The sequence below is a fragment of the Capra hircus genome, chromosome 2, assembly GCF_001704415.2.
Source record: "Capra hircus breed San Clemente chromosome 2, ASM170441v1, whole genome shotgun sequence".
Lineage (NCBI taxonomy): Eukaryota > Metazoa > Chordata > Mammalia > Artiodactyla > Bovidae > Capra > Capra hircus.
The window spans coordinates 20,219,320-20,244,300 of record NC_030809.1 but is presented as its reverse complement, the minus strand read 5'-3'; the positions used below and the strand labels follow the sequence as shown (position 1 = coordinate 20,244,300).

The following is a 24,981-nucleotide window of genomic DNA, read 5'->3' as shown; positions in this document are numbered from 1 at the left end:
GCAATGGCACCCCACTCCAGTACTCTTGCCTGGAGAATCCCATGGACGGAGGAGCCTGGTAGGCTGCAGTCCATGGGGTTGCTAAGAGTCGGATATGACTGAGCGACTTCACTCACTCACTCACTCTCAGAGAACAATCAATGATCAAGACTATATACATATATATCATTCACACATGTAGTAAATGGAATCGCATGGCAGGAGGTGAGGGTCATATTAGAGTTTAGAACACCATGGTGAACTTGTACATCATTGGTTGGTATTAGAGACCCATTGAAGACTTTGAGCCAAAGAGTAGAACGATCATACAGATGGTAATATGGAAGATTCAATATTTCAGGATCACAATCTTCATTTGAAACTTATTTCAGTTTCCTTGGTGGGGAGTGGACAGGAGTAAGAACCAGATTGTAAGTACTAAGAAGTAGAAAGATACTAGTGGAGCAGCAAGACCCCCAGTTCTAAAGGTTTTGGTCATAGCTTATTTAGCTTGGTATCTAAATTCCCCCAAAAGGTTGGTTTGGAATAGCTGATCATTCCTAAGATCGTCTGCACTTAAAGGATGATTTGTCAGTATTAAAAAGGGGCCCAAGAAGGAAATTCTCAGAGGACTTCCTAAGTTGTTTTAAAGAATGGTAACATTTCTAGATGTTACCAACATTCAACATTCAGAAAACTAAGATCATGGCATCCCGTCCCATCACTTCATGACAAATAGATGGGGAAACAATAGAAACAGTGACAGACTTTATCTTGGGGGGCTTCAAAATCACTGCCGACGGTGACTGCAGTCATGAAATTAAAAGACGCATGCTCCTTGGAAGAAAAGCTGTGAACAACCTGGACAGCATATTCAAAAGCAGAGACATTACTTTGCCAACGAAGGTCTGTCTAGTCAAAGCTATGGTTTTTCCAGTAGTCATGTATGGATGTTAGAGTTGGACTATAAAGAAAGCTGAACTCCGAAGAACTGATGCTTTTGAACTGCGATGTTGGAGAACACTCTTGAAAGTCCCTTGGACTGCAAGGAGAGCCAACCAGTCCACCCTAAAGAAAAATCAGTCCTGAATATTCATTGGAAGGACTGATGGTGAAGCTGAAACTCCAATACTTGGGCCACCTGATGCGAAGAACTGACTCATTTGAAAAGATCCTGACACTGGAAAGATTGAAGGCAGGAAGACAAGGGACCCACAGAGGATGAGATGGTTGGATGGCATCACCAACTTGATGGACATGAGTTTGAGCAAACTCTGAGAGTTGGTGATGGACAGGGATGGCTGGCATGCTGCAGTCCTTGGGGTTGAAAAGAGCAGGACACAACTGTGTCTGAACTGAACTGAACATCTCTAGAGTATCTTTAGACTCTAGAGAAGTACATACTCATGCGTATGTCTTTAGCTGTTAACATCGAAGAATACAAATGTATTCCTTGAATTGGCTTCAGTCCGCTCCAGTGTTGACGAACAAGGTACTGACTTTCTCCTAGAAAGTTAGTGGTTATGTGGTTGTCTGCGTGCAGTGCAGGAGACCCCGGTTGGATTCCTGGGTGGGGAAGATACCCTGGAGAAGGAAACGGCAACCCAACTCCAGTATTCTTGCCTGAAAAATCCCATGGATGGAGGAGCCTGGCGGGCTACAGTCCATGGGGTCCCAAAGAATCGGACACGACTGAGCGACTTCACTTTCACTTTAAATGGTTAGAGAGCAAACAGTTCTTGGAAACTAAACAGGGCTTCTAACTACTGTGAAACCTAACTTCTTTTCCGAGATCCTTACCTTTAAGGCTTAGTAAAGCAGGTCAGGGTAGGGATCACTGTTAAGGAAGACACAGAGGGCTTGAAAAATCGTCAAAATTGGAGTATCGTGTTTAAGAATCACTTGCAGAACGGGCGAAATATGCAGATTATTAGGCCTCACACCAGTCCTGATTTTGATGCGGACAGTCCTGAAAACTAATTATTTAACTAGCTACCGAAGGTTTACCTTTCAAACACGAGATGCGGTGCGCGCACTTTGCCCACAACAAAGATGTCGCGGAATCGCCGTCGTACAGCCCCGCTCCTCTGCGTGGGTCTTACGTCCGCCCTTCCTCGCGTCACATGACCACGAACCTGTCTCAACTACAGCTCCCGGAAGGGACCAGTCTCGGGCGTTCTCGCGTCTCTCTTTCTCTCCCCGCCCGCTGCGGGCGTCTCCGGCCGGTGATTTGCCCGGGCGCCTCCGTGCGCTCGGCCAACGGCCTCTGAGACCGCCCACCCGAGCACCAGGGGAGCCGGCGGGCGGCGGCCCTCGCCGGGGACCCTCCAGCGGGCCCAGGGGTGAGTGCTGACGTCTTCCCGACCCGGGGTCCGCGGCCCGAGCCGGCTGCGGGGCCTAGCGCTGTGGCCGGGATCCTCCCGCAATGGAGGGACCGGCTGTTTGCCCAGCCGGTCCGTGGTGCGGTCTTGGCCTCCTCCAGGGGCCTTCCCGATACAACCCTGACCTTTCCTCCTTCTCGGGGCGTTGCTCCCCTCTTTAGTGTCTGAGGAAAGCACGGGAGAGCAGCGCACCCTGTTGCAGTCGTTCTGGGGCTAACCTTTCCCGCTTTAGTTCTGTGCCTTCGTTTGGTCGAAAAATTGAGTTTTCCACGTAGAAGATAGTTTCTGGCGTGGGAAACCCTAAGGGCGTCCTGAGAGTTACCACTCAAGCCTGTCATGCTTCCCAGCCGAGGTCCTGGTACCTTCCAGGATGACCTTGATCCCGACGCCTGTCTCTTTGAAAGTCGTTTTTGGTTTGTTTTTAATTTACTTTGTGTGTGGGGAGGCAGGACGTGTTGGAGAAGAAAAGCCTTGTTGGAAGCCCGGCGCCCCGGGGAGGTCCCTGGTCGCGCCGATCGGGAAGCATCCTTGCTGCAGGTGTGGATGTCGGGAGATGCTCCAGCGTTTCCTTCCAGGAGCTGGAAACTGGAGAAAGCTCGGATTCCCCTTCCGTCAGCGTGTGACCTTCTTCGTCTGCAGGACGAGTTCCCCTTTTGTGGTAGAAGAAAACCCCGGGCTGCCTCCTACAAGAGGCTTTCTCGAGGGAGGAGAACCCTTTCAAAAGTGGTGGCGTCTTTTAGTTGCAGAAGATAAAAAGCCTTAGCGCCTTTGTTTCAAATACAGAACCAGTTGTATACAGGCCTCTCACCCCACAGAGGGACTTTAACTGAAGGATCTTAAATGTTTTCTCTCCCTAGATGGAAAAAACATTTCTTTCGGTGTTGATTGCATCACCTAATGAGATCCCAAAGGAAAAACCCTTAGGAAATAGATTCGGAGAGAATTAGAACGACTTAGTTGTACCTCGGAGTCTCTGCCCGTGTAATTAAATTGTGTATAGGACCTGCTATCTTTTTGGTTGCAAGCACTTGTGAGTTGGTTTTGCTCTTTTGGTTTTTTTTTTTTTTTCCCAAAGGAAATTGTGTTTTCTATCCCTTCCTGTCTGATAGGGCTACCGCATTTTATGATTACAAAGTTTAGCGGTTACTGTCTTCCCTTTGGTGTTGAAACTTGTTTCCTGTGGGTTGATAGCCTTATTTTAAAATTCGTTAACTCGTATTTTTCCAACTTTCCAGTGACTTTTCTTTAAAAATAAAAATGAATCCTGGGTTACTACGGTGTGATTTTCTTATACACCCATTATTTAAATGTGAAAGTCAGTCAGTCATGTCCAACTCTTTGCGACCCCATGGACTATACAGTCCATGGAATTCTCCAGGCCAGAATACTGGAGTGGGTAGCCTTTCCCTTCTCCAGGGGATCTTCCCAACCCAGGAATCGAACCCAGGTCTCCCACATTGCAGATGTATTCTTTTTAAGTATAGTTGCTTGAAAAGAGAACGGAAATAGGGTGACCAGTATAAAAACCTTGAACTAGGTCCACACCATAAGTGACAAACAACCTGACTTTTTTTTTTTTTTGGTACTTGGGGAATTATAGAAATCTTTGTAACCACAATCAATTTGACCCAAGTTCTTTCTGTGACTTCCTGGGCTGTGTCTTTCGATCCCAGCATTCTAATACAGAAAATGAGAACGTAAAGCTTGATTCATTATGTCCCCAAATTGGGGACACTTTCCATCACGTGAAAGTGGATGTGACTTGACTCTAGGTGGTTTGCGGGTGAGGGGTTTTTGTGAGAGTTATGTTTTTGTTACCTGTTTTTGTGTGTGTACATTAAAGGATTTTGTCTCTTTAGTTATATCACAGAGACTGATGTACCAAGTAGATTGGAAGTGACAGAACTGGAGTTACTGTCTTAACTCCAGATGAGAAATTTATTTTCTTTTTTGCCAAAAGATACTACCAAAAATGTCATAGTCTAATGGGGGGGGGGGGGATTTTGATCTAATTTGCTTAAGCAGAAAAGCCAATAATTGGAACAGTACAATGTTAAATTGTAGTAGAAAAGTTTAATCTACCTCCTAAGTAGCTCAGATTGGCTACAGGAGAATTTGGCTTTTTCTAGAAGTTGTCTTTTCAGTGTCCATCTTTGGTGATTTAAATCCGTGATACTTTACAAACTCAGAAGGTCTTATAAGCAAAGATGTTGCTGTAGAATGAAATGCTGAGACCTGTGGTATATGGTAGTGGAAAGTTAATACGAAGGCTGAAAGGTAGTAAATGGAGTGAAGAGAATGGCACATTTTGGGGAGATACTGTTCTAGCAATTTGCATCCCTTGTTTATTATTATAAAATTTCAGTTTATAATGTCTTAAGGCTATACTCCTTTTGAAGTGTCTCTTTCAGTGTTATTTCCAAATACAAGCTTTTACTGTGCTTCAGGTACACATATATGTTACGTATAAGAAAGGTGTCTCATTTCTTATTTAGAATGATGCACGGAAATTGATAAGCGGTTACCTCTGGGGACCTGAGTTGTTATCTAGCATAGGATCGGTGGGACCCTTTATTGTTCTGTATGTTCTTGTGTACTTTGTACTGTGTGCATGTGTTACTGGTTCAAATTAAATACTGAATTAAAGTTATGAATGAAATTAAATACTGAATGAAAGTAGCTGGATGAAAATCTCGCCAGTGCATTTGTTTCTCCTTAATATGTGTATGCGCCTAAGTATTAAGATTCTGTTAAACATATATATATTTCGTCAGCTATGTTTTTCTAAATTCAAATCAGAAACAATAGTCTTTTATCTTGTATTAACTAGTGAATGGTTGTAGGGTTCTGTCTCCAGGCCTAAAATTGGTGGTAAGTTTGTTCATTTTTTCTTTATTTATTTTCGTGTTTTTTTAATGTAAGGCTATGCATCTTTAGTGGCTTTCACATCCAGAGGATTTCCAGTAATGAATCTCTGATGTCAGTATCATCTAGTTTTTCAGTTAGCTCCTGTTTTTTCTCCCCCAGGGACAAAAGTGGCTCTAAATCCAGCACGTGCATACTGAGGCAAGTTAATGGATTTAATATGAAGCACAGAAGCAGATAATGCCAAAGAGCAAGCAGTAATTGGTACACATTTGTGAGTAAAAATTGTCTCTTTTGGGTCTGTTGTGTTAGTCTTTAAACCATCTGCATGCCAGATCCTTAAAATTCACACATTTTGGTAAAGAATAAAAGGTGCAAGTTAGCAGTCATAATTAACCAATTGTCAGGGTGTAGCCCCTTAACCAACCTCTAAGATCTCTCCAAAGCATGTCAGTGACGTTGAGTTTGAGATGTGTGATGTGTCTGATATGGAGTTTAAGAAATGTTCCCACTGTGACTTAAATTTATACTGCTTAATTTTTTAATTGTCTTTAATTTTTATTGACCTTGACTTTAATATCTTTCACTGAAAACTTAGTGTAATTTAGTTTTCAAAGTTATTTGCTTTTAAAGAATCATTACTGATACATCAAATATTAAGCTACCACAAATACATTTTTCTGCCCTTTACATTATCTTTGTGATTTCTTCATTTGTACTTAGTCTAAAAAAGAAAAGGATCCCCTCCTTCTTCAGAATATAATACTTAGAGGAATTTTGTGACAAAATGTTTTCTTCTAATCTGACTTCACATTTGTATATATGTTTGTTTAGCTTTTCTTGACCCTGTTTGCAAAATCATACTATAGTGACTATGCTTAAAATGGCCCTTGTGATGTTTGAGGTAGAGAAGAACTCTTTTTAGGAGAGATTCGAGCATTGGTTTTGGTTGAAACCAAAAAATAATTTTAAGTAGATATTTACTTTGATTCATAGTTTTCATATGAAATGAATTGTTGAAATACTGATTTTTATTCTTTCTTTTTTACAGCTGGAAAAGCAGTGTCCGTGTTGTTATGTACACCTCCAAAAAAGTTCAGATCTGTAGGGGAATTGTTGTGTAAAGTAAACAACTCCAGGGTAGCAGTATTTTAATAGCTTTTATAGACGTGTATTTACTGTATTAAAAATGAGTAAAAGAACAAGCAATGACACATCACTAGGAAGGTCAGTGACATTTTATTCAGTTGAGCTGGTGTTATAGGCTTGAGACATAGTGGCTTTAAAGCTGATTGCCCATAGGCTAATCATCTTTTACATTGTGAGCAATATTTTTTTTATCTCGGGCAACTTCCTTTCTGCTGCTTTTCCTTGGAGCATGGATTCTTCTCTAATTTAGAAGATTTTGCAGTGCATATGTTTTGCCTTTCCCTTTGAAGGCATGTCATGTTTTTTTTAAATATACATGCAAATATATTCAGTACAAATGATGAATAGTGTGAACGTTTCACACTATGGTCCCTCAAAATGAATGCATACATTAAGGATTTATTAATGTATATTCTTTATTTGATTTTCAAAATTGCATCTCAGTCATCAGGTATACATTCAGTAAGAGAAGTTTTAATTTGTATTTTGTGACACTCAGGGGATTGCTTCTTTTTTTAGTAAATTTAGAATTAACATTATTGACCTTCTGAATCTGATTTTCATCATTAAAAACTTTTATTTTTTCCATGCATGATAGCAGTTTCTAATTTCATTTTTATAAAGTCCTAGCAGCTTCCCTTCAAGTAATTCACTAGGAAATTTCTGTTTGAGTTTTATTTTCGGCAGTTTTTAGTTATAAGCAGCATGCCTGTCTGTTTAAGCAGTGAAGAGGAGAGTGTGCATATGCGTATATTCATGTTGTAGTTATACACAAATTTTAAAAATTTGCTCCTAAGTAATGAACTCAAGGTGCAACTTCAACTAAGTGGGAAGGTATTATGTTGAGAAAAGCGTTTTCTTCAATCTTGTATTTTTCCTTTGGTTATGTGTTCAGTACTCAAAAACGAGAAGTCTTCTTGTGCTCTTTCTAAAAGGTATTGTCTTCTAACTTCACTACATAGAGAAGACGGGCATCTTAGCACTCATTCACCCCGTCTATAAATTTTTTGCCCACAGAGTGAGTGGGGCGGCCTTTCCTTCTCCCACTGCTGCTGAGATGGCGGAAATTAGTCGAATTCAGTATGAAATGGAATACACCGAAGGTATTAGTCAGCGAATGAGGGTCCCAGAAAAACTAAAGGTAGCACCACCAAACGCTGACCTGGAACAAGGATTTCAAGAAGGAGTTTCAAACGCTAGTGTGATTATGCAAGTTCCAGAGAGAATTGTGGTAGCAGGTATTTTATATTTGTTTATAAAGTTGTCTGATAAACCTTTATTTTATATATTTTTATGAAAACTTTTGGAACTTTTCCAAATATTTAGAAAATGGATTGGGGCCCACTCCAGTATTGTTGCCTGGAAAATTCCATGGACAGAGGAGCCTGATGGGCTGTAGTCCATGGAGTTGCACAGCTAAGCGACTGAGCGCACAGAAAAGGGGTTGAGAAATGCAACTTTACATTTTCTTCAAAAAGTTTATTAATTACCATAGTCTGAAATTTCAAATAGTATTTGTTAATAGTGCAACTAATTATTGAAGTATTATTTACGTACAAAAAATGTGTGTAATTTTAAATTGTATAGCCTGATGATTTTTGACAAAAGTATACTCCTATGTAACTCTGCCACAGTCCAGATATAGAACTTTTCATTATCCCACCCTGAACAGTGTTTTATTTAGTTCTTACCTCTCAATTCCAGGCAACCATAATCTCCTTTTTATAACCAGAGATCAGATTTATCTTTCCCAGAGTTTTGTATGAATAGAATGATAACACTATATTATATACTCTTGGATCTGGCTTCTTTTGCTTAGTGTTATGTTTTTGAGAGTCTTCGATATTATTGCTTATATCAATTGTTCTTCCATTTTCTTTCTAATATTCCACTGTGTGGATATACCACAATTAGTTTATATATTCACTTGTTGGTGAACAGTTGAGTTGTTCCCTTTTTAGTGCTATTAAGAATAAAGCTGCTATGAAGACACGTGTTTTCATATCGCTTAGGAATAAGTTGCTAGATCACATTATATTATGAACAGCTGTCAAACTGCTTTTGAAATTGGTTGTACCCTGCTCTGTTCCCATCAGTGACATACGAGCACTCCATTTCCTCTGCATCTTTGCCAGCACTTTGTATTGTTAGCCTTTTTAATTTTAGCTATTCCTGGTGGGTGTGTAGTGGCAAATAACATTTGAATAAAACCAGTATCTTTTTAAAAACCTCCCTCCTCTTTATTGTTTTTACTCTCAGGAAATAATGAAGACATTCCATTTTCAAGACCAGCAGATCTTGACCTTATACAGTCAACTCCCTTTAAGCCTCTGGCTCTAAAAACACCACCTCGTGTGCTTACGCTGAGTGAAAGACCGCTAGATTTTCTGGATTTAGAAAGACCTGCTCCAACCCCTCAAAATGAAGAAGTAAGTACTAGAGTTTTAACAATATCTGAATTTGAAATAACATAGACAACGGCAAAAGTGAAAGAGGCGTCAAGAGCCTATAAATCATGTCATTAGCAATATGTAATGATATCCTTCTACATGAACCATTGATTGCTATAAATTCTGGTTTATAGATACTCAAAATATGATACTGTGCTTTTTTTTTAATTTAAATATCGTATTTCAGGAAAATGACAATTTTATGGAAGGCATTAACATTCATGGGGTCTTGAAGGAAGAGCTTTTATGGCTAGGAGTCACTTTAAGCAATACAGAAAATTTGGGGAAGTTTAGCATGGGAAAAAATTAACGCATCACTTTGTTATAAGAGCTGTCTGGCAGTTGGCAAAAGCTCTTTTTATCCCCTTGACACTACCTATCCTCTTGCTTGCTCCGAAGTTTCTACTGAGTTAGTTATCGTGTTATGTAAGATTACTATCCCTTTTGATCTCAATATGGCAGTGTATGGACTTACTAAGATGTTAGTAGTGAAGTTCAGATTTTGCCTTTGCTGTTGATTTAGGGCCAGTCTTGTAGAACCCCTTTGCTGTGATTTCTGTAGTTGCAACTTTTTCATTATAATTCCTAAATTCCTGTGTTGTCATGATTCTAATAAAAGACAATATGCGAAGATGAGTTTTTATTGGTAATGAAACTGCCTTCGCATAGTCCTTCCTAGGAGGGTAAATCATGCACATAGTCTACAGGAGTGCAGTTTCCCGGGACTCGGTGTAGCCTCTTCCTAGGCTGGAAGTTTGTGCTGAGGTGGCTCAGATAATATAGGTGCCAGTTTAGACATTCCATATATTTGCTTGATGAAAAGTACTAACTTTGAATCTTCACATGATGAAAAGGCACTGAGGTAAATACAGCAGGACTGTATTTAACAGACATCTTTTGAGCTTTTATGTTAAGACAGTGCAGAAAGACATGCTTCCTTCACAGTGGTCTGAGTGAGGAAAGACCTTTACGGCTATGAATAGTACTGTCTTGGAATGAGGGTTCTGCCAGAAGAGAAACCCTCCCTTTGATATTCCTTCAGTTTTATTTACCTTCTGATCTTCATGATCCCACTGTTTTAGACACTGCTTAGGGTGAATAACCAGCCTGAAAACAAGCTGAGCACTGTCATGAATGACTATTTTTATATTAAAATAATATTTTATTTTAAAATAATCAGTAAGTGGCACTTATGTTTTTGTAAATCACCTCCTTTTTTCTGAATGATTAAGGATGAGTGATAGAAAATTTTCTACCCAGATTTCCCTCAGTAGACCTAGATTCTAAGCCTGTGTGGGGTTTACTCCTGCAGTCGTTATGATATTTAGTCAAATGTGATAAATGTCCAAAGTGTATAGCACTGAAGTGAAAAACTGAGCCTGAGAATTAGTCTTAATTTTGAGGGCCTACTTTGCTGCTTACTAACCACATAATTTTCATCTAGTTTAACTATTCCAAGACAAGGCTCATCTCTAAAATAAAGAAGAGAATAATGCCAAGTACATAAGATTACTGATAGTATGTATAGTATGTAATTAGGTATAATAATATGTATAGTATGTCTAGCACATGGTTCTAATTGATGTTAAAAGATCAACAGATACAAATATCATTGTTATGAAAGTTAGCATCTTCTGGCAGAAAATATGGAAGTAAGTGTCTTATCAGCTGATGAATGGACAAAGAAAATGTGAGATACAGAGACACACACAAATACAATAGAACACTACTCAGCCATAAAAAATGAAAATTTGCCATTTACAACAGCACGGATGGACTTGAAGGGCATTACGCTAAGTGAAATAAGTCAGAGAAAGACAAATATGATATGATATCACTTACGTGTGGAATCTAAAACGCAACAAACTAGTGGCTGTAACAGAAAAGAAGCAGACTCTCAGATACGGAGAACAAGGGGTCGGCATTAAGAATTGGGGAGTGGGAGGTACAAACTATTGGGTGTAAGAGAGGCTACCAGGATGTATTGTACAACACAGGGAATATAGTTGGTATTCTGTAATAACTATAGAGTGTAACTTTTTAAATTATATGAAAAAAAATAAAAGGGACCATTATAGGGGAAAATACTAAGGCATCTGAGCAGATTCTTGAGGGAGAGATAAGATCTGAATAAATCTGGAGAACCAATAAACAAAAGACCTCATGGACATTGATTTGTCCAAGATTAGTTTTTATATATAAATGCCTTCAAGTAATTTTGACTTTTGGTTTAACTGTAAAGAACTCTTGCAGTAGGCTCCAAGCCAACTCCTTTTCTGGTATTTTTTTTTCCTTCTGTTCAGATTGGTAAGTGGTTCATAATCATAACCAAATTTAAACCACGCTTTGAAGTTATGTGCTGCTTAGTATGATTTTAAGTTTTGTTGGCATGACATACAGGATTTTTTCTGCTCTGATGGTGCTTATACCCTGGTGATCTATTCCCAAGTCTTTTTTAAGAGCATTAATAGATGTGGGTTTGCATTTTTGAGAATGTTAATCTTCAAGTCCGTTGTTTCACACACCAGTTGTCATTTATAATAAAATCTTTTTTTTTAACCATTAAGTTGCCAGAAGTGTTTTTTTTTTAAGCAGAAAAGTTCATGATTACTATTGTTTCAGTTATCTCCTGTGTGTGCGTGTGTGTATTAATCACTCCTTCGTGTCCGACTCTTTGTGACCCCCATGGACTGTAGCTTGCCAGGCTCCTCTGTCGATGGAATTCTCCAGGCAAAGTACTAGAGTAGGTTGCCATTTTCTTCTCCAGGGGATCTTCCCAAACCAGGGATCGAACCTGGGCTCCCACATTCCAGGCAGATTCTTTACTGTCTAAGCCGCCAGGGAAGCCCCAGTTACCTCCTGCTGCCCATTAAACCACCCTAAAGTTAGTGGCTTGAAATAGAAATTGCTTATTTTGCTCATGGATTTTTGTGGGTGAGATATTTGCATCAAGCATAGTGGGGAAAGCTTGTTTCTGTTGTTTATTATTTGGGCCTAGGCTAGGAAGTCTCAAAGGCTTGGGATGACTCAACAGCTTGAGGCTGCATTCATCTGAAGGCTTACTCACTCATAGGTCAGTTGATACTAGCTATTGTGTAGACCTCAGCCAGGATTACTGACTGGTATAACCGCACATAGCCTTTCTGTCTGGCCGCTTGGGTCTTGGTGCTATTGTTCCACACAATGAAAGGGGAAGAAAGCAGAAGCCTTAGTGTTGTCTTTAATTTAACCTTAGAAGTCACATTTATCATCTTTGTAGCAGTCACTAGCCTACCTAATTTCAAGGGAAGGAAACAGATTCATCCTTTAATTCCATCTCTTTAATGGAAAGAGATCAATGATAACATTTTGTACAAAGAGCATGTAAGGTGGAAGATTGTGACTATTTCTAGAATGCTAAAACATTTAAGCATGTGAGATTTCTTTTAGTTTTCAAATATCTAAACTAATCTGAATTTGTTTTAACCTCAGAAGCCTTATTTGTACTATTTACAAATCTATCCCATTTCCTATAGTGTAAGTGCCTTTAAAAGCTGTTGTGAATTGTTCGTTAAGTAATGCAAGTATTGATGCTGGGAAAGATTGAGGGCAGGAGAAGGGGACAACAGAGGGTGAGATGGTTGGATGGCATCACCGGCTCAATGGACATGAGTTTGGGTAAACTCCGGGAGTTGGTGATGGACAGGGAGGCCTGGCGTGCTGTGGTTCATGGGGTTGCAAAGAGTCAGACGTGACTGAACTGAACTGAATGTAAGTATATTGCATAATTATAATAAATAAAAATATTAATAATTGTACCAGGTAAGATTGAGACTTAAAAAAGCAACTAGAAGTCACTCTTTTCATAAAGAAGATAAGCATTCCTAAGTTTATCTGCATTATAGTAAGTAGAGGTTTTTTCCTTAACATGCCCTACATATAATACACACACAGAGTAGCAATTCATGGTTGTGTTCTTTTTTAATTTTGTGAGTAGCCTTAGATTAAGGTCCTTTTGATGCTAAGCAACTACTAGACTACTAAGAATATTTTCTGTTCCTTTCCCTTTCTTTGTGCCTAACAGATCCGTGCAGTTGGCAGGCTAAAAAGAGAACGCTCTATGAGTGAAAATGCTGTTCGCCAAAATGGACAGCTGGTCAAAACTGACTCCATGTGAGTAGAACCACTAAGCATTGTATCTCATTCATAAGTTGTCTCTATACACTGCCTGTCCCATCCTTTTCTAAATGATTTATTTACTCTCAAATATTTAAAAAGAAAAAAAAAAGGATGAAGTGTATGTTTTATAGCTAAGAACCTGAAGAAAAAAGTCATTTACTTCTAATAGTGTTTGCAGTTTATTATATAATACATTTACATCAGTTTTATATTTTTGTAGTACTCTTTATAACCTTAAATTTGGGGAAAGAAACAAAATAAAGCATAAACACTTTGTTAAGGAAACATCTTCATTTTCAGGTTACTAAAGAATATAGCATAAGCAAATGGCATTTTTTTTTTCTTTCCAGGATTATGTTTTTAGCTCTCTTCCTACTGAGTCACAGACTTCTTAGACCCTTTTCATTTTCTAAAAATTTAAGTACATTGTTTAAAGGACTGTTTGTGTAAACCTTTCTTTCTCATTTGGTTACATTATCATACCCTGATCTTAAAAACTATCCCCACCATTAGATGTTTTAAACTGGACAAGTGAGTTTTGTTGTTTTATTAAAATTGGTTGGTTTTTAAATAAAATATCCTTTAAAAACTGGTCAGAATTTTTTAACTTTCAAAGCCATTGGTGATTTAAATCATGTAAGTTACTATTTCTTCCTCATTAAATTTTCAACTTTCATATGCTCATTTATCATGAACCTGATTTGATGTCAGGCATCACGTTAATTTCTCTGGGAACTAAGAAAGAATCAGGAGGTGATAATGTCTCTCACAGCTTGCAAACCTAGATAAAAAGCAAGACATTTAAATTTACATGGAAAATAGCATACAATACAATTATGCCATTTGTATTAAACTGGATGAAGTTTTAACTTGGGCTTGACTAAAGAATATAGGGACACAGAAGGGACTTTGATGGGGATTGAGTCTCTCTTTTTCTGCATTAGGTGCAGAGGAGAACTGTTTTCATTTCTTGGGGAATCTTGAAATGCTTCCTAAAGTAGGTAAAATTATTCTGAAGCATAATATAGGGAGATAAAAAGTTTGAATGAATATATGTCTCCTTCAGGAAAGGCTTATCTGAAAGGTTCAGCCATTTTTAATAATGAAATTTTTTGTGATAATTGTATGTTTTCCTGCAGGTCCATGGCTAGCAGTGATGGCCAGTCCATGGAATTCCTTTTTTTAGACTATGTTAAAATATGTTACACAAATGGTGAAAAGACTACCTAATTTATGGTGAAGGTAGCTTCTTTTTTGTTTGTTTGTTTGTTTGAAGGTAGCTTCTTGATATTTAGAACTTTCTGAGAATGATTAAACATAGACCTAAGGGCTTTTGTCATTTTCAATTTGTAATATTTTTTAAGGCACCAAAAGTTTCTAATTAACTTTCCTGTTATATAAAGATATTGCTTTTTATTTAGGCCCATGATTACTTTGAAATTTCCCATAATGAAATAAAAATAGGACTATTTTACTATAGCATCACTTTTGGTTTTTTCCCTCACACAGTATGTATTACTGATAGCTAAGTTCAGTTGACAAGAAAGGAAACTGCTCTGCTCTATAATATATAAAAACCAGCCTTGTGAAGCATGAGTTAGAGTAAATGACTTAGTTCATAGATATTTTTGCAGTTACATGATCAAAGTTCCTCAGAAAAGATGAACAAAGTTAGCTAATATTTGAATTATTTGTTTAAGTCCCTTGAAAGGCATTTTCTAGATCGAGGTACCCCAGTCCCCAGGCCACGAACCAGTACTTGTCCGTGGCCTGTTAGGAACCAGGCCACACAGCAGGAAGTGAGCAAGCCTGCAGAGCTTCTTCTGTATTTACAGCCACTCCCCGTCGGTCACATTACAGCCTGAGCTCCACCTCCTGTCAGATCAATGATGATGTTAGATTCTCATAGGAGCACAAACGCTAACCCTAGCATCAAGGCAGAATGTCCTGAGATTGCCACAAAAGAGAAATAAAGTGCACAATAAATGTAATGTGCTTGAGTCATCCTGGAAACATCCCCGTCCCTGCCCCTCTGTCTGTGGAAGAATTGTTTGCAACCAGTCTTTGGTGCCAAAAAGGTTGGGGACTGCTATTCTAGATGTTTAATAAAACATAATTTCATGTTTTAATTTTTGGTTGTAAAAATAGCATGAATATTTAACTATACAGTTTTTTGCAATAGAATGCTTACTTTCCCTAACCATACTTTTTGTTTTGGTAGTTAGGTATGTTACCATGGTAAGATACTTAGCCATCTTTTTGTTGATAGTGTGACCTTGCCCTTTCTTCTGCTGCTGTTATTAATTTTATTATTTATAATTGTATTCATCTTTAAGAATCTACATTTAATAAACTTTCAAATTTTTATATAATGAGCAAATTATGTATTTAATGCTGGTAATATGGTAAGGAAGAAACTATTAACATGGTTCAGCTGTATTTTACCTCTGCTAAAGTAATTATTGGACTCTTCCTGTCTTTACCTACTTCAGCCTTTTCTCTGTGTTATAATCTGATTATGTGTCATTGTACATGAACCTTTGCCTGCCTCCACTTTATTTTATTCCTTGTATTTAGGAATAGAAGTCCATAGGAGTATAAGAGCAGGAGCGGCAGCCTTGTTCTCTCACTTACTTTCAAAGAGATAGTAGGGCTTATTATTGACACGAAAATGATCAGTAGATTCGTATTTAGCTTTTTTCTTTGTGTTATAAAAGCTGAATATGTAAAAGAAGCATAATTATTATTTAAGGTGGCACAGATCAGATTCTGCCCCAAGAAATAAAATTTCAAGGTTCCAGGCACCGATTTCTACACTGGAGTACACGTAAGATTTTATCTGTCTGCTCTGCTTTTCACAACTAGGAGTTTTAATTTTGCAGGCTTTGTGACACTAATATTTCACCAGGTAATTGGCATGTACTGCCCTAATTCTCTTGCTGTTTGGCTTTTAAGTCCCTCTGTTTTAGGATTTCTCAAGCTGTTACCGTACACTTTGTTTTTTAAAAAAAAAAAAAGCTAGATCAACTAAGGAAGTTATATGATTTGCAGTATAATGGTGCAAGTAGAATGGAATAATTTATACCAGAAATCCTTTCTAGTTCCTTTATTTTGCTTTGGTTGGCATATTAGTTCTCTGTGGACTCAGTTCAACCAGATTCAGTGCTTTCAATCTTTAAAAAATTATAGCACACTGTCTTTTATTGTTTATTTTCACTCAGAAGGAGAAAAGGAGTCTAAGTACAATGAGTCATTTAAGTTTTTTTTTAAATTCCATATATTAAAATTAAGCTTTGGAAGAATATTTTGAGATCATTAAACCCAACTGTGTGTGTGACACAGCAAGGGATGGGAATGAGTGGCCCCTTAAGGGGAGGGGACACTTTGGCATACAGTATAAGATTCAATAGCTAGTGTAGCTCTCAAGTACCAGAAACCGTTATAAAACCAGTGATTTCTCTCTTAATTCTGATTCTCTTATTATACTTCAAAGACCTAGTAAATTACCTTAGTGGAAAGAAATTAAAACTTTATCTGTATTTAAAATTTCAAGAGAAATGGTGCAACATTTGTGATTCAGTGAAAACTTTTTCTTCCCTGACTGTTTTACCTTAACTATATTTTTGGAAGAGACTGGAGCCTCACCAAAGAGATTATCCTCACAGTTTGAGAAACACTATTCCTATGAAAACCCGTGGAAAAAAGAGGTGTTTGACTTTGGACTTACATTATAATAATAGTTATGCCAAGTCAATTTTCATTTAAATTTGAGTTCTAACATTGGCTAGTGTTGTTTATTCAACACTCGCATAGTAAGAGTTCATACAGGCATGAGAGAGAGCTATTACTAATGAAATAATATGACAAACATAAGTACATTCTTCAAAATTTCCTTACTTTTATAAAAGAAAAAGGTAAAACTGAGATTTTGCTGTTGTGTAACATTACTAGGATGAATTTGTCATCAACATGCATTTTTACCTAATCACTAATACTGTAACATTTGCTTGAATAATCTCAGTGCCTTTGCAGAATGTTTACTGATTTTTCACAGGAGTTCATGTGTCAAAACAAAAAACCAAAGTCACTCCACTTTGAGAGATGAAACTCAGCTCTGAAAGCACTGTTTCCTGTCACAGTTCATGCCCCCAGTGCTGGGCATCCCAGCTAGCATCAGGCCTGTCACTAACATGGGGCTTATTCTTTTTCTGTTCTTAGATTTGTTTATTTTTAGAGAGACTTGCAAGACTGCTTAAAGCTTTGAAAAGAAAGAATTACTAGACTCTTTCTTCTAGTTAGTATAGCTATGGTCATCTTATGATTTAATCATTCAGTTCGTCTGTAGATAGAAATAGATTAACCATTAAGGGCATTTAATCTGTATGTATACTGCCCAAACTGTCATCAGTGTATGAATACTTCCTACTCTGATTTTGCTGTTTATGAAAGATTGTTTATGAAAATTTAAGTTTCTTAACTAATCTTTGAAACTTTTGAGAAAGTTTTCTTTTGAGAAACAACCTGAAATCCAAATATGTTTTTGATGTTAATCTTTGATGAAATATCTTTACTAGCATTAATTTTAATTTTATCTTTCTACATTTATATGTTTTCTTATTAAGTTACCATTGAGGACTGTGTATGGGTTTTTTTCCACTTAATAACATATCCTAATTTTATATGATCGTAGAATCTTAGAATTGAAGATGATCTTACAGACTTTTTAAAACTCAGTCTTCTGTGCATTTCATCTGAAGAATGCTTTGCAGTTAATCTGAAAATAATTTGTGCTCATGACCTGATTTCCCATGTATGGACAGGAAACACTTGTACTTTTAGAGTTTAAATAAACAATTCCTATTGCTTATTTCTGACAAAGTGAGTTTTCTCCTGGAAGCCTTCTTTCCTTTTGAATTCTGATGGGCAAAAGTCCATCAGTTTTTTCATGGATTTGGATTCAGTTTGTTGGCATTTTTGCTCTAATATTATAATTCTAAATAGTGATCATTATAGACTTTATATAGGTAGCTCATTTATATACTATTTCAAATTGGTATATGCAGTGTTCAATTTAAGCCCCAGAATATGAAGGCAAAAGCTTCAATTATGTCAATAGATATTGTCCTGAATAGTCTTTTAAAACTTGCTTAAGTCAGTTTAACTAGGTATGATGGTGTTGCTGTCAAGAGCAGTGTCAGATGAATGCCTGTTTATGTTGGTGAAGAACTGGCCATTTTATTCCTGCCTCTGGTGACACTTTTCTAACATGAATTGAGTCTGTTTTCTTAGAAGGAGCAAGAACTTCAGGTATTCTCTATGCTCCCTGAAGAGAACGTTGAGTACAAGCCTAGTACGTAGACTTTGAGTCCCAGATATACTGTTTCTTTTACTCTTTTTGGATACCCAGTTCGGATTCTGCCAAGTACCATGGATGGAGAAGGCAATGGCACCCCACTCCAGTACTCTTGCCTGGGAAATCCCATGGATGGAGGAGCCTGGTGGGCTGCAGTCCATGGGGTTGCTAGGAGTCGAACACAACTGAGCAACTTCACTTTCAGTTTTCACTTTCATGCATTGGAGAAGGAAATGGCAACCCACTCCAGTGTTCTTGCCTGGAGAATCCCAGGGATGGGGGAGCCTGGTGGGCTGCCGTCTCTGGGGTTGCACAGAGTCGGACATGACTGAAGCGACTTAGCAGCAGCAGAGTACCATGGATCAGTTGATATTTATTATTGTTGATAAGCTATGTATATCCCAGAAGATTCCTAGTCTGTGGACAGATGTTTCAGGTGACCATCCATGAGTCTGCATCTGAAAACTTGCATTTATCTTGACAGCATGAGGCCTCATTCATATGGTGAATCAGCCCTGACAGATTACTTTCTCAGTATGCCAAGATTTGGCTTAAATCTCTCTTTTAAGTAATCTTTGGAAAACATGGTTTTCATATATTTTGTACTTTTTCCTTTGGATAATCAAGACATTGAAAGTTATTCACAAAATTATGGAGAAGATTTTGTTTTTAATTTTCTGGGAATCTGGGAATAATAGTAGATGATAGTTACCCTTTCAAAAATTATCCCACTCATTTCTTGGTTCCCCAAAATATTAAGTAAGTAAAGATTACACAGATCAAAGTACAATCTTTTATCTTTCAATTGTTCACTATCTTCTCCACCTTCACTCTTTTATATATAATATGCAGGGATGAGGCTTAGTCTAAGGTGTTCTTGCCCTGACACTGAGAAAAATTATTGAGCCCACATCCCATAGTTCTCTTATTGTAACAAAACATTGTAACAAATTGGATGCCAAGTCCTTAAATCAGTTAAATACCTCACATTGCTGATCATGCTCTAAAATTAGTTCTCTGGAAATAAGAATCCAGATTAGAACTGTAAAATCACTTCATTGAAATGTGCTTAGCTTTTAGGAGAAACTGTAAGTGGAACCAAAGACATTGTAAGTCTCAACTCACACATAAAAGAATAACCAAGATTATTGTCACTAAGAAACCAAAAAAATGATCATTTAACCTCCATCTGGATAATTTAAAAAGGATCCTTGCCTTTTGAATGTATTCACAGAATTGGTCATTTAGCCAGGGAACGTATGCTTTAATTGAGTAATCAAAATGCTTTTTGTTAGCTTTCCAAAGCTTTGGTTCATCTTTAAATTTACTTGTCATAAACTAATTTCTTCATTGTCTTTGTGAAGTATTTGAAATTGGCATTTTCATGGAATCCCTTTCATTTTATGCATGTAAACTTTGCCTGACACCTGTATCCTGAAATTCCCTATCTTACTCTTGTGATCATCTGTAAGCTGCAGTGCCCTGTTGTTTGTTAAGAGGCTTGGGTTTATGCTAAGTAAAGAAGGCTGTTTCTCCAGAGCCGGGGGTTGCAGATGCTCTGCCGTAGTTCTTCCCTCTTAAAGTTGTTCTTTCATATTCAGTCTTTTAATTTGATGCTTAAAGCTACACAGTTACAGATGCTTCATGGTAGCTGGGTTTTTAAAAAACCACAGAAACAATTTAACATGTTTATTAACTTACTTGGCCTGACTCTTTGGGGGGAAAATGAAGGGTGGGGGAAATGGGCAAGAAAACTAAGCTAATTTTTAAAATATGAGTGTTTGGGGAAAATGTTGAGCTGGGGTTTTACAAAAATCTGACTTGAGTGTTTTTCTCTTCATTTGCTGTGCTTGTGTGAACAGTGTGACACCATCGCCACCGCAGGTTCGGGTTTGCCCTCCCCGTATGTTACCTGAAGATGGAGCTAATCTTTCCTCTGCTCGTGGCATTTTGTCGCTTATCCAGTCTTCCACTCGTAGGGCTTACCAGCAGATCTTGGATGTGCTGGATGAAAATCGCAGGTGACTGGCCATCACTGACTTGCCAACTTTTCTGCATTATTTTTTGGCTCCTTATTAGTGGACTGTGGTGTCTTCCTTTTATGTTTGCACCTTTGTCTCCTTCTCAGATGCAATGATTTAAAGAGCTTGCTTTGCTTTCTTTTAATTTGAAATTATTGTCCAAAATTCACATTTCAGAGTATTCTGTTAGCTTCTCTCCAGTCGAGGTATGGCTGGAGGGGGTGGGATACAGTTAATAACTACCTATACACGGGAAATATAGATTTTTTTTCCCCCAAGACTTGCTGAGCTGTTCTAAGGACTTGATTCCATTTTGGAAGTGCTGAGGGGTACTTTTGTATCCAGTGTGGGATGTTAGGCTGAATTGTACTCACTTTTGTTAGTAAGTCTTTAGTCATTTATGATACTAATGTGGTTGGATTAGTAAGCAAATCTGAGAAGATGAAGTCAGTGTAGCTGCCAGGGCTTTTTTTTTTTTCCCCCTTTGTTCTTCACTAGGGATTTCTAAGCCTGTGCTAAAAATCCCAGGTGCTGTTGTCTTTTTATTAATAATACTGATTGTTCTCAGTATGGATGGCATGTCTCACTTTTGAATGTATCCAGGTAAAATCACTAGCAATATACCTAGAATTGTTCATTCAAATGAATTTTTTTTGCTATTATTTTGAATACCTTTTTCTTCTTGCTTCATTAGTAGTTTTTTAAAAAGATGAAGTTTGAGAGCTTTTTGGCAGAATGTGAGGAAAGTACAGTCAATTTCACTTCAACTCTAAACATTTTATGTAGTAATAACTCTGTTGAGTCAGTGCTTGAATTTTCATAATCATTTTATTAGGCTGTTGACTTTGCTTTTGGAAGAATTCCCAATAAATTAAGCAGGCCTTGCCAGTAAACCTTCTTTCTTACCTTTGGAACTGACATGTCTCGTGACTTCCTCTGAACAAACTTTTGCTTATTACCTGCTCTTGAGCCTCACGCAAGCCCCAGGTGTTTCACCATCCTTGATGAACACCCGTCGTTCCGCTGGACTAGGGTTCCTGACCCTTCCCAGGGTTCCCATACATGTGGGCCCAGGGACTTAAAGCCATACTAGAAAGAGCATAACAGAAAGCTCATGGCAGGGGCAAAATTGCGTTTATGTGTACATGTATTCATGTATAGGTGCGGATGTGTGTGGGTGTATATATACCCATATTATGAATACAGGATATATGTGTGTATATATATCCCTCCCTACGGGTTCAGAGTCCCTCTTACACTCTTTAAAGTTTCAAGGACTATATTAGATTATAAGAAACATCATGGTTTAGAACAAAAAGCTTGGATTAAAGGGATCGGATTTAATCTTGGTCCACCGCACTGAATAATTAGCCACATGCTGACCTTGGACAAATTGCCTAGCTTCTCTGGGCCTTGTTTTCTTCACCTGTTAATATTAATATTACCTAGTTTTCTGGGTTCTTGTGAGGACTCTTCTTTCCTCCCCTGACTTTATTTTAAGATATAAAGATGGCCTCAAATTTTTTGTTTAGTGTCATGAGAGATACTTTAAAGGATATTGAATATAAAGTACTTGGCACTTGACTAATATTTCCAAATGCCTGTTTTCTTCTCCCTCCCTAACATAGATTTATTCTTTACCAGGTATCCTCTTTAACTTTTTAATTGTAATAGGTCCTTAGAAGAGGCTAGATTATTAGGTCAAATTCTATTATATCAAATGCTATTACAGTAAAAATAGATGAATGGGAAATGTTTTATAAATCCTGTATAGATGACAAAGATCCGTTCCCCTGCATACACACAGCTCAATGCAGTATATGGAAAAATAGTTTGATTTTTTTTTAATCCATAATGAAACAGTTTTGCCTTAAATTCAAAAGTATAAAATAAGAAATCTTATTAATTGTAAAATTTGCTTTCTATTCTTTTATTTATGAAAAATTATCTTGAGCTTCAAGTGATTTTTTTTTAATTGAAATAAATTGATACTTTTTAAATTTCCTTTCTGGGAAGGAAGGATTTTTCTTATTCACTTTAAGTGAGAGTTTTTAAAAATTCATAAAGTAGTTTTAGTAATAATTCTTTGCTCCTGTATATATACCTTGGAACCTGGAAGAGTAGATTATCATTAGTATTATTGGTTGCTTTCAACTTGAAAGGTTTTTCTTTTCCCCGTTGTATTTACTAATCTAAGTGTTGTGCAAGATTTAATCAGAGTTGTAGATGTCAAATTAGTTTTTATTTCTATTAGGAGAACTGTCTAGCTTGACTTATCAGATACAAGAAATAGGAATGTGAAATTTGGATAATGTTCTACTTGCATGACTATTAAATAATATTGCAATAAAGTTTGAAGTGCTTTTATGTTCCTTGCTCTGTACGTCTTTTTTTTCTTTTCTACTTTTTATTCCTGGCTGTTATGCTAATACAGTGTCTTACCTTTGGTCTTAAGCCATTGCATTAGATACAGTTAATAAAGTTAGAACTGTTTGACAGGAAGAATGAAAAAAACCTTTCTGCCTGTTTTATTATCATAAAATAATACATTTTTGCAGTTGCTTGGCATAAGAACTATTTTTAGTTTATACTCTGAGGGTCACTGTTGAAAGATTTATGTATTTTGTTTTTGTTTTCTCATCTTGAGAACTTATATGACTCAAAATCAAGTTCAACGTGAAAACAAAGTTAAGTTCTAGGTATACATTAGAAAAGTTTACTTACATAGGTCAGTGCTGTGCATTTGGAAACTGAGGTATAAGAAAAAAAATTTACCAAAACATCTGAAATAGCAAGTACCAGGTGTGTTCTTTGGATTTAAAAATGCTGTTTAGTCCTTGCTAGTTAGGAAATGCTCACATCTCCTGACACCTTCTAGAGCTCTGTATCTCACTCTCCAATACAAAATATTAATGTTTTAAAAAAGAAACTTAATACCTCTGAAAGAACACTATTTAAGTACTCAGATTATTCATGCTAAGCATGCTTAATTAAGTTTTATACTTGAGGGAGTTCCCTGACAGTCCAGTAATTAAGACTCCACTCCTCACTACAGCTGCTGGGGACATAGGTTCGAGCCCTGGTCAAGGAACTAATATCCCACATGCTGCTCAAGCACAGTCAAAAAAAGGAAGGGGCTTGATTATTTCTGGCTTTGATTCAATAGAATAAGAAGCCAATTCGTAAATAATTTATATTTTTTGCAATTATCCATGTAAATACATTACTTGGAAGACCTAGAAATGCAGAGTTGCAGTTGAGACAGTATCTGTTATTTATAATTTATCTTTTTTAAAAATACAGATAATTCCTGGTACATCTACCTTGTTTACTTACTGTAGCAGTTTCCATGTTTTTTTTTTTTAGCAAAAAACATTCTACTAAGACCATTTATTTACTGAAAAATGTTGATATACAAGTTAACACTGGAAGAGCCTTGAATCTCATTCCCTTTTACCACTTTAGTTACAAAACATATTTTCAAACCTAAAAACATTTTTTAATATATTAAATCTTATTTTCAAATTTTAAATGATTCTTTAATGTATTAAGTCATATTTACAGTAGAAAGTGATACTTGAATATAGTTTATAACTTTGCCAAACACCTGTCTAATTTACTTTTATATTGTATGTGTCAATTGCCAGTGTGAGAAGACAAAATTAAATACATTGTGAAAGGTAAAGACTGCATTATTTTCTGGCTCTGCATAAAAGGGAAATCTCTATGGTGGAATATGTTGGATATGGCGGATCCTTTTGAGCATATGCTTGAATTTTTTTAAAAAGCTTTCGGTAGCACACAGCAGTGGCTTCACTTTTAACCTTTCTCATGTTAGTGTGATATAGGATCGGAAAGTAAGTTTTCCTAATGTCACAGAATAAATGAATTAGTAGGATGGGATGAGTTAAAAAACCTGCCTCAAGCATTATGATTTCTTACTGTTCTTTAGCTGACAAAGAAGTTTAATATCTGACTCAAAAGTCCCTTCCCCTCTAGGTTCTGTGAATTTCTTTAAGCACCAGTAGTGCCTTTAGGAAACATACAACCTAAGCATTAAGATTTTCTCTTATAAACTGATGTGAAGTAAAATAGTGGTCTGTATTGTAACAAAAATTCTACAGCGCCAACTTTCAGAAAAAAAGTAGTAACATTTGGTGTTAAATGTTTCCTCTAAGAATTGTGTTGATACTTCAATTCAGGTAAAACCTGATCAGCCTGTAGAGAATGAGACATTCAAAATAGAATAATAATTCTTCAAATCCTTAATGTGGCTTCTGCACCCCAACCTCCTTTCTCTGGTTATAAATATTGCTGATTACTTTTGGAGGAGTTGACCAGTGACTACACAGAGCCTTTGTTTCCTGATTTAAAAAGTAAAATTTATTGAAAAGGTTACCTCTTACCGGTAGAGAACAAATTGTTCTCTAGAATCAAAGTATGTACTCAGTGAAAGTCCCCACAAAGTTTCCCAGTGCACCTTAGTCTTCATTTCCAGCAGCCCTGAACGTCACTCCTGGTTGCCTCTCGGAATTGGACGCACACATCCAGTTGCACTTCCTGTGATGTGCTGTATTATGCCCTCAAGACCTGTCCCCAGCCTCCTCAGCTCCAGAACTGAGCTC

At 37.2% G+C, this 24,981-nt stretch overlaps 1 protein-coding gene across 9 annotated transcripts in view; it reads left to right on the top strand.

Annotated features, from left to right (window-relative positions):
- MFF (mitochondrial fission factor) overlaps nt 2,115-24,981 on the top strand; it is a 28,219-nt gene continuing 5,352 nt past the window's right edge. For 2 of the 9 annotated variants that reach the window (XM_018058846.1, XM_018058837.1), the window contains exons 1-6: nt 2,118-2,321; nt 5,388-5,499; nt 6,277-6,452; nt 7,392-7,612; nt 8,634-8,803; nt 12,888-12,976. In XM_018058846.1, the coding sequence (XP_017914335.1) occupies nt 6,415-6,452; nt 7,392-7,612; nt 8,634-8,803; nt 12,888-12,976 (518 nt within the window). In that variant the 5' untranslated portion in view covers nt 2,118-2,321; nt 5,388-5,499; nt 6,277-6,414. Of the gene's footprint in view, nt 2,322-5,387; nt 5,500-6,276; nt 6,453-7,391; nt 7,613-8,633; nt 8,804-12,887; nt 12,977-15,734; nt 15,810-20,197; nt 20,357-24,981 lie in introns of all 9 variants that reach the window. The other 7 variants (XM_018058848.1, XM_018058847.1, XM_018058798.1 and 4 more) reach the window with 6 other exon arrangements.